Source organism: Leucoraja erinacea, chromosome 5, assembly GCF_028641065.1.
Source record: "Leucoraja erinacea ecotype New England chromosome 5, Leri_hhj_1, whole genome shotgun sequence".
In the NCBI taxonomy this organism is placed as follows: domain Eukaryota; kingdom Metazoa; phylum Chordata; class Chondrichthyes; order Rajiformes; family Rajidae; genus Leucoraja; species Leucoraja erinaceus.
The window spans coordinates 60,839,776-60,850,459 of NC_073381.1; the positions used below are offsets into that span (position 1 = coordinate 60,839,776).

At 40.5% G+C, this 10,684-nt stretch overlaps 1 protein-coding gene across 1 annotated transcript in view; it reads right to left on the reverse strand.

Annotated features, from left to right (window-relative positions):
- Positions 1-7,045, reverse strand: part of rfx6 (regulatory factor X, 6) — a 52,353-nt gene extending 45,308 nt beyond the window's left edge. Inside the window, exons 1-6 of the mRNA XM_055636373.1 lie at positions 6,823-7,045; positions 5,056-5,212; positions 4,658-4,781; positions 4,073-4,134; positions 3,680-3,757; positions 842-869 (exon numbers count right to left, since the gene is read on the reverse strand). Coding sequence (XP_055492348.1) covers positions 842-869; positions 3,680-3,757; positions 4,073-4,134; positions 4,658-4,781; positions 5,056-5,212; positions 6,823-7,045 — 672 coding nt within the window. The remainder of the gene's footprint in view (positions 1-841; positions 870-3,679; positions 3,758-4,072; positions 4,135-4,657; positions 4,782-5,055; positions 5,213-6,822) is intronic.
- Between the last annotated feature and the right edge of the window lie 3,639 nt (positions 7,046-10,684).

A 10,684-nucleotide genomic window follows, 5' to 3' on the forward strand; every position in this document is an offset into this window, starting at 1 on the left:
TCATGCATGTTATGTTACTTCATATGCAATGTCAAACAAGTGTTACTTTCAGTTGTCACTCTGCACAATTAATGTCCCATTATAGTATAGGACTGATATTGCCCAAAGATGAAAGTGAAGCAGTTGCCTCTTACATAGAACATGCAACAGTATAGCAAGAACAATCCCTTTGGCCCACAATGTAACATTGAACATGGTGCCAGGATAAACATCATCCATATTCCTCCAATCCCTGCATTTCTATATGCCTGTCTAAAAGCCTCTTAAATCCCACTCAAATCTGCCTCCACCACCAGGCACCCTCCACTCGCTGTGTAAAAAATATTACATGTCATAAATATATTATACCTAGATAACTGATCATTACTTTTTTTTTAAATTTGATTTATGCATCCATGATCATGTTATGTTAACATGCCTATGGAGTGCCATATGTGCCCCCAAGAATGATTATTCAGCCTAATATTCAACCTAAGCCATCTACTGCTTCAACTATAAAGGATGTAATGGACAGCATACAGTTAGCGATCTATTCTTTTAGATGGAAATGCTTATCTTTAAAGTCTTCATTACACATTAACATTGGGAAATATTTACTTATGCACAACCACATATGCTACCTTAACTTAATTATTTATAATCACTGCTTTGTGGTCTTTGTCAAGTTCAATCATTATTGCACAGTGCAATCAATAGCTTTAACTATCTGGCTGTAGACTGCTCTGGAAAAAAATGTAATGTCATATTTTACCATTAGATTCATTTCTTTGTAATGATGAATGCAGCTTTCATTTGTGTGATTCAGAAATATGGTGACAAATATGGTTTTTATATAACATACCTCATTTTTCAGTTTGCTTCCTGAAAATCTGTCAGATATAACATCAAATAATTAATTGTTAATATAATTGCATTCCTTACAGCAATCCATGATCAATTAAATACATCTTCTAAACATAACACCTTCAATTGTTTTAAATTCAGGTGGCCCATTAAAGCTGTTGATGTGACAAAGAAGCATGATGTTACAAGGGGGATTTCTCAATCGATAGTAAACCTCTCTCAAATTCTTACTAAATGTGTCCCAAATGTCACATGCAAATATTGCTATGTTTCCACTAAAGTTATAAAACTTGTAACATTTTCCTCAGCAGCTCTGCATTTCTCAGGACAAGGTATTTAAATCACAGAAAATATCAAATGAAATTAACAAGAAATTAGAAATTTAATCACAGAAAATATCAAGCATCTATCTATCTATCTATCCAAATTAATGGATTTTGATTATCAAATTGAGGTGAAATAGAATGAGTAGATAAGCATTAATTGTTTGTCAGCAAGTGTCAGTCAATAGCAATTTTGCTTCTTAGTCAGAAAGTCCTGGATTCAAATCCTAATTCAGAGACATGAATTCAATAAACTAAAATGACCCTTCAATGCAGGACAGAGACACTAGTACAGCACTCATTTAGCTAAGATGTTGAATCAAGACACGCCTAATCTTCAGGTCCACCTACCTAAGGGTGACACAGTGGCACAGCTAGTAGAGCTGCTGTCTCACAGCACCAGAGGCCCAAGTTTGATCCTGACCTCAAGCGCTGTTTGTGTGGAGTTTACATGTTCTCCCTGTGACTGCGTGGGCTTTCTCCAAATAATCAAATTTTCTCCCCAATTCCAAATATGGGCTGGTTTGTAGGCTAATCAGCCTCTGTAAATTACACCTTGTTTGTAGAAATGGATGAGGAAGTGGGATAACATAGAACTAGTGTGAATGGGTGATTGATGGTTAGCATGGAATCGGTGGACCGAAGGGCCTGCTTCCATTCGGTATCTCTAAGCTCTTCGCTTTCAGGTTCAAGGACCACCTGCTCTTTTGGAAGTGAGGGATCAGAAGAAGTATCTTAAGTAGCCCAGTTAATATTTATATGCTTGATTAACATATGTCAAGACAAAATAGATAATCTGATCATTTTTGCTGATTATGAACAGTTGATGTTTATGCATTAGCTACTATATGTTCTTATATTACTGCAATGATCAATAAAAAGCATCTCAATTCCCTAGTAAAGTGCACTGCGATGTTCGGAAAGGGGTGTGACACTCTAAATATGTAAATTCATTTTATTTCTCAGCAGCTGACTGAAATTAAACTTTCAATCATTTTCTGCTGAGAAAAGTTACATGTTCTATTAAATGCATTTTAAGCACCTTGGTGACTTTATCTATATTAAACAATTATATAAATGTTATATATGTTAGTGGTACTGTAAATATAATGCTCCACAGAAGCAAATCTAACCATCTCCATTTTCTTTACATTTAGCTGTATTACCATTGCTGAGAACCCCCATCATCTGAGGCATCACAACTGAACAGACATTTCAGTGGGACCAGCTATCTAACTGTAGTAGCTACAGTCAAAGAGGAGCTACATCACAATAACAAGTGAATATCTATGTGACTGAGAAATAAAAAGGGTGATATTGGCCGCTAAACTAAACAAATGCTTAAAGATCATAACTGATCTGCTGTGTTTATTTTGAATAATGATAAATCTTATGCCAGTTCTTCAAGAGTTTATAAAGTATTCAATTGCTAAAATTAACTGCTGCATTTAATCACAAGCCCGGGAGAGAGCTTTTTTTTGTCCACATGAAGACAATTCACGTAGAAACGTTTTCATGCATATGGCACCTACATATAGAGAGCAATTTTAAAATGCTGTTAAAATGGAGCTATAGTCTCTAAAGTCAACTAAAATGCCAGAAACAAAACACATCTTGGAAATATGAAGTAAAAGGAAACATTCAGCTGGCCCAAGCTCATCTAGACAGAGAAATTGTGTTTACATTTCGTCAACAAACACAATAAATGTTAACTCTGTTAATCTGTATACAGATGCTAAACGTAACCACATTTTCAGCTTTATTCACAACCAAAAGGTGTCTTACCCGAGTGCAACTGTTTAAATGAAACTGATTTTTTTTTTTTGTTTTAGTACACTCAGCAGTTAACATGCAAATTTGCCTTTCATGTTATATCACCATTTGTTTTTGTCCTAGTAATAACTTGCATAAAAACACAAGAAAATAGGAGTAGGAGCAGGCCAGCAGTCTCCTCAAGCATGTGGTTTAGTTTAAAGGCACAGCATGGAAACAGACCCTTTGGCCCACTGAGTCCACGCTGACCATTGATCGCCCATTCACATTTGTTTTTCCAATTATGCCACTTTCTCATCCACTCCCCACGCACCAGGGACAATTTACAGAGGACAATTAGCCCACAAACACTGACGTCATTGGGATGTGAGAGGAAACTAGAGTATCCAGAGGAAACCCACACGGTCACAGGGAGAATGTGCAAACTCCACACAGACAGTACCCAAGGTCAGGATAGAACCTGGGTCTCTGGTGCTGGATGAGGAAGTGGGATAACATGCCAGGCATCCCGTATGATCATGGCTGATCTATGCAGGCCTCAACTCCTCTCCTGTGCCAGATCCATCAAACCTTCAATTCCTCAACTATTATTCACTTTTGTTTGAAGCCACCAAGTAGTAATTCTAATAAATATAATCACAATTAGCACACAGCTGCCTAATGAAATATTACACCATTAATCACTTTCAGTATAGGCATAGATATATTAGAAAAATGTATCATGTAGAGGATTAAGATACCTTGTCAAGCCTTTACCAGAATATACCGAATGATAATATGCACTGCTCTCTTTGATGCCAATACCATAATAGTGATACCTGCAAAATAGGGTCAAGATTCATATATTATTTTGATACCAAGTCAATGTTTAAAAACATAACATCTGTCCAAAAATTGGCACACGTCATTTAATATCCACAAAATAAATTGTTCGCGTTGTTTTACCGGGTTTGCGACACTGCTCTCGGGTTTTTTTTTTCTTGACAGGTACTGTCATCAAATAAACGGATGCCGTTAAAACAATTAAAGAAAACCACTGCTAATAGATCCAGATGGTTTCGAGCTTCGACAAGCCTAACGCCCAAGGGATAAAGGAAAGAGTGCTTTACCGGACAAAATGTTAACGAACTCACTTTGAATGTCCTCTCGTTCCAAGTCTTCTCGTCGTCAACAGGGGAAACTTTTGTCTTATCGTCTATCAACGAAATAGGAAGGAAGATGTAAAGAAATTGAATAAAATATCCCATCTTTGCAGATGCAAGAAAATGCAGATACTGGAATCGTGAGCAAAACGCAGTGTTAGATGAACTCAGCAGCATCTGAAGAGGGAATGGTAGCTTTGCCCAAAGCCAATTTGAAGGCACAGAAAAAAAATGGTCACTTTTATAATCGGGTATTTTCTTAAAACGTTTTTTCTGTTTTAATGTATTATACCGACAACTGGAAAAGGGGGAGGTCCCATTGGTGCCCTGATATGTTTTGTTGGCCCGTGCTTCAAAGACTTGCTTATTTATCATCAATAAACGAACATCGGAACACTAGAACTTGAAGAAAGGTCTCGACCTGAAACGTCGCCTGTCCATGTCCTGCAGGGATGCTGCCTGACCTGCTGAGTTACTCCAGCACTGGGCGTTTTTACACAAGATTCTAGCATCTGCACTTCTTTGTTCTGGGTAACAGTCCTATTCTTGGTTTCGAGACGTCGCCGCAGATAATACCTTGCCGAACGTCGCTGCACAAGCTGGTTCCAGTTTATCTTTCCTACAGAAATCGAGATAGTGGGCGTAGAGGATACATCTGGGTAAACAGACCCCTTCACAAACTATGTAGTTTTCCTCCAACCTGACAAAAGAAAGGTCAACAACGCGCAATCCAATTAGTTCGGAGCATTAAAGCATTTGCCGATAAATTTGCCAGCATTCAATGATACTTTACAACATGCATTGCTTCAGATTATCTGAGATCTAACGAATTCATCTAAAGTATAACGAATCAAAGGGCCTCAGTGAAAGCTATATCAAAATATCATACACATACTCCATATATACATCATGTATGAAACTAAGGAACTAATGCATCATCTTGAGATAGGATTCCCAGTTTGAGCTGTCCCTACCATTGCAGGGTGAGTTGCGTTTGTTTCTTCTTGTCCTTGATGATTTGTGTGATGGTTCTTTTCGGACTTTGTTGCTTGTCGCTCAAGAACGTTTTTTCTTCAGAAACGTTCCCATCCTCCTCTTCAGACGATGCGAATCCGTTGCAATTCTCCGATTCTGGTGGAATCAACGAACGACAAGGTCCTTATCGGTTAATCTTTCAGTGATCTATTTGTATTTATTTATTTCATTTCAACGCATCAATTTGCTGTGTTTTATCTGTCCGTTTTGTGAAGTGTGAGAGGCTGAATTATTCTAAACTGCCAGAGAGAGGACATAGCGTCCACGGCGTTTTCTGTAGCTTCTCATTTATATGGTTAATTCCCATTAGCTTGCCAAGGGAAAGATTTCCGTGGCCATATTGTGGGTGGTTCTAATGGAAGCCAACAAATAGATTCTACATGTATGAAGGAACTGCAGATGCTCGTTTAAACCGAAGATAGACTTTATAAACTGGAGTAACTCGGCGGGTCAGGCAGCATCTCTGGAGAAAAGGAATAAAACGGGTGACATTTCGGGTCGAGTCTGAAGAAGGGTCTCGACTTGAAACGTCACCTATAGCTTATCTCCAGAGATGCTGCCTGACCCGCTGAGTTACTCCAGCTTTTTGTGAATAGATTTCCCCACGATCATTTCACATTACATTATTCGATATAATATCGAATAATATTATATTAATAATAATATAATATTCATTTACATGGATGGGACAGGTTGAAGGGATATGGACCGAACGGAAGCAGGTGGGACGAGTGTAGCTGGGACATGTTGGCCGGTGGGCAAGTTGGGCCGAAGGGCCTGTTTCCTGTTTCCACGCTGTATCACTCAATATCATAAATCCTGAATTGCATTTCGCGGCGTACAGTGCTTTATTAAAGCAGCAGCAGGTGGGAATCTCATTCATAGTAGGGCCGTGGTGCTGAAAAGAGTTAGCCGATGCTTTGATTCGGTATTAGAGCTTCTGCAAACATTAATACAGTTGCATTTATATGATTTTGACATTGAACAGTCTATCGTTCAATATTCGTTGATATTGGAGTCATAGAGCGTGGAAATAGGCCCATCGGCCCAACTTGCCCACATCGACCGACATGTTCCATCTGCACTAGTCCCACCTGCCTGCGTTTATCACATATCCCTCTGGACCTGTCATATCCATGTACCTGTCTAAATGTTTCTTAAACGCTGCGATAGTACCTGCCTCAACTACCTCCTCGGCAGCTCGTTCCTTACAGTACACCCACCACCCTCTGTGCACAAGTTACCCCAAGGTTCCTATTAAATCTCTCCCCCCTCCCCCTTAAACCTATGTCGTCTGGTTCTCGAGCCCCCTACTCTGGGCAAGAGATTATGCGCGTTTACCCGTCCTATTCCACTCATGATGTTGTACACTCCTATAAGATCACCCCTCATCCACCTGCGCTCCAAGGAATAGAGTCACAGCCTGCTCTACTGCTCCCTATAGCCCAGGCTCTCCAGTCCTGACAACATCCTGGTAAATCTTCTCCGCCGTAAACCTTCTCTTCACACTTTCCAGCTTTCCTATAACATGGTTCCCAAAACTGAACATAATACTCGAAATGCAGTCTGTTATTGGTTTTAAACGTGTTACTATTGAAGCTCGATTGCTTGTAAGGCACTGCGCAGCCGATAGCGAAATATCCTGCCCAGTTTCCACAGTGCGTGTCCTGTCGCAGCAAATTGTGGGCTGACTGACGGAACCTCACCTGATTTAATGCCTAGATCGACCCCTATTTCCTCCTCTCCACATTCAGGCAGTGACTCCGGCTCCTCACTGCCGCCACACTCGTCCGACAATGAATCTAAGTGTTTGCCGATCAGAGTCATGTAGGTTTGGTCATGAACTCTGGCCGACACCTTATGAGGAGGCTGCAGGTGAAGCATGGACGATCCATGGGGTTCAGCCATTCTCTTCAATGGCATCTTCATGGCGAACGGCTGGCAGAGCCTGGGCTTGCTGGCCCAGCACTATCTCTTCACCCAGAGTCGGCCGTCGCTGGGAATCAACATTAATGGCTCATGATATATAATCTCCACAGCCTCACATCACACCATAACCAACTCCTCGATCTGAATCTCAGGTGTTCTTGTTAGAAAACGGTTTAGTTGAGTTTTCACTCTCAGTGATGGGTTTGAAATAGCAGGTCATGGTTAGGTAACTGGAGCTCCCCTGATGTGAGAAAGCATCCTGGTTTTTGGATCGAACACCAACAATCTACCTACCAGCTCCAGGGTGCGCACCTTCAATAGCTATTTAAACTCTCCAGAGTACGCCTATTTGTTTGCACGGGGCAGATATCAAAAACGAAGTCAGCAATAAGTAGCAGATGGGGGAATTGAATGTGAGGAGCTCTTACTGTGAAAGTAGACACCGCCACATTGTTAATTAAACCCGTGGTTACGACCGAGTGATGAATTACGCGTATTTATCATGTAAAGGAAATGTGGAGAGGAGAACTCAGAAAACATTAATGATTAACTGCAGAGAACAATCATTTTTTGAATGCGCCTTTCAGATTTGTGTTTATCGTACGTTTTTTTGTGTATAAGGCGGTAGATAGCTAAATCCGTGATAGAGGGGTTGAAAGAGCCAACACATTACTGACTCTTGAAACTTTGTGCGGAAACAGAGTAAAAAGATAACTGTCGTGAAAAGATATTGCCCATCAGGTGAACAATGTTCCCACACGAGATTATCACAGATGGTAAATTAAAGAGCAAGCAACATACTTAGAATTCATTTCCTATCTTGCTAATCGATTCTGTGTCTTTTTTTTCGTGCCCAGTCCGCACGTCACTGCTCCCATCTGGCCCTTTACTATAGGATGAGGAGCCACTGTTTTCCCCCCACCAGTAGCATGGATTTGATTTCTGAACAGTTATTGTTTAGCTCCTGACGCCTCATTAATTCTGCGTTTGGTCCAGAGATCTGATTGTGCCCTTTAAATCCATCAGCTTTGGTGTAGTTCCCGATGCGGAGGGGTCGAGCTATCATCAGTGATAGCTAGCAGCTTCATCGCTTTATGAACATAGGGATTGGTTCCCACTTCATGAAATGACGCCTTTTCAGAAATAGTGAAGTCACAACTGCAGATGTTGGAATATTGAGCAAAGCGCAAAGTGTTGGAGTTACTCAGCGGGCCAGGCAGCATCTGTAGAGGGAATAAACAGGAGATGTTTCGGGTCCGGACCCATCGGAACGCCATCTGTCTTAAAAGGGTCTTCGTCTGTCTATTTCCCTCCGCAGATGCTGCCTGACCCACTGAGTTCTTCCAAACACTTTGTTTTTTTTCCAGAAGCAGTGTGGTGCGCCACCTGTGCTTGCGGTAAAATCAGAAAATGCGGGAAATAGGCAATGGGAGAGTGGAATCTGTAGCGAGAGGGACAGAAAGCACCTGAAATGCTAAAAATCTACAGCGTTAAATATATTTCTCCATTGAATGCGAATTGGTTTCAGCTGCAAACCGTTTGCCCTGTGAACCACCCATTACTCTCTTACACATATCGGAGATTTTATTAAATGCGTTTTCAATCTATGTTTATGAGAAAACTAGTATGATATGAAGATAGAACATGCCCATTGACTTAAAGTTCACATTTACCTGAATCCTGAAAAGGCTCCTAAAAAGCACCCCAGTTTATTTGTTGTCGCCGGTGCTAACGGAGAATCTGTCTTTTTCCGTTTTAGCATTCCCTTCAATTCCCAGTATCCGGCTGATTATGGCCACCTTGGCCTAAACCTGTCCATTCCCATGTCATTAATTCCAACATCTCGCAGGTAATTCTCTGTTGCATTCAGCTTATTGCAAACCTGGCATCCTATTTGACGCTGAATCGAACTTCCAACCCCAATATAACAATAGAAAACAATAGACAATAGGCGCAGGAGTAGGCCATTCAACCCTTAGAGCCAGCTCCGCCAATCAATGTGATCATGGTTGATCATCCACAATCAGTACCCCGTTCCTGCCTACTCCCCATGTCCCTTAACTCTGCCATCCCTAAGAGCTCTATCTAACTCTCTCTTCGAAGCATCCAGAGAACCAGCCTCCACCGCCCTCTGAGGCAGAGAATTCCACACACTCACAACTCAGTATGAACTTTTTTCCCACTCTCCGTTCTAAATGGCTTACCACTTATTTTTAAACTTTGGCCCCTGGTTCTGAACTCCCCCAACATTGGGAACATGTTTCCTGCCTCTAGTGTGTCCAAACCCTTAATAATATTATATGTTTCAATAAGATACCCTCTCATCCTTCTAAATTCCAGAGTATACAATCTATCAACATATGACGGTCCCGCCATCCTGGGATTAACTTCGTGAACCTATGCTGTACCCTCTCAATAGCAAGAATGTCCTTCCTCAAGTATGGACACCGAAACTGCACACAATCCACCAGGTGTGGTCTCACTAGGGCCCTGTACAATTGCAGGAGGACCTCGTTGCTCCTATACTCCTCTTGTTATGAAGGCCAACTTTCTTCACTGCCTGCTGTACCTGCTTGCTTAACCCCCATATTCCATATATAAACACTTCCCATCATTACCTACTCCCTATTCATTTGCTGCTGAATGGATTCTCCATGTCTCTAACTCGATTATGCCAACATTCTGCTGACTAGCATTGCCCTTCCATTATCCACAAACATTTAGTTCATTACATTTTAATCTGAGCTTTGTCCCATTCAGGTATTTTCCCATGTGCTTGCCAACCTTCATTGATTATCAAATTTTATCAAACAAATTTTATTTCTTTTAAAATTTGGACCCTTATGTTCCATTCACTTCATAAGCCCATCTTTGCTGATTATTATATGCCTCGAATCCTACAACCCACACCATCCTGGCAAAACACTCATCTCTCTGCTGCTTTCAGGTAGAAGGTACAGGAGGCTGAAATCTGCAACATCCAGGTTCAGGGACAGCTACTTCCCCCACAGCCATCAGACAATTAAACTCAACTCAAACAAAAATCTGAACTTTAATAGCCTATTGTACTTTATAAGCTTATTTATGTATATACATAAATAAGCTTATAAAGTACAATAGGCTATTAAAGTTCAGATTTTATATTTGAGTTGGGTTTAACAGTCAATGGTATATGGATGATTTGTTCTGTATAAATATATGCCTATATATATATATGAAGCATAAGCAAGAATTTATATTGTATCTGGGATATGACAATAAAGTCTCTTACTTGAACTTGATGTTGTCCAAATCTGGATTCATCCATGGCCCCATTCCATTTATTTCCCCACAGGCAGTTGCATTTGCAGAAACAATCCACCAATTCTGTTGAATAATCTTCAAGCAAGAATTTCTCTGTCCTATCTGGGACACATGACAAAAAGTCTCATTTAAATTTAAACATTTGATGTTGCATTCCTCCAAATGTGATGGGATTATCTAGAATTGGCCCCATTCCATAAAATGGCTGTTCCCATTAAAACAGCTGTGTTGCACTTGCTGTTATCCGCTGATAGAAAAACAATCCCGAGGCCAAAACTTATACAGCTTATTATTTTGTATGCTTCAATCATATTCTGTTTTAAACTCCTTTGCTCC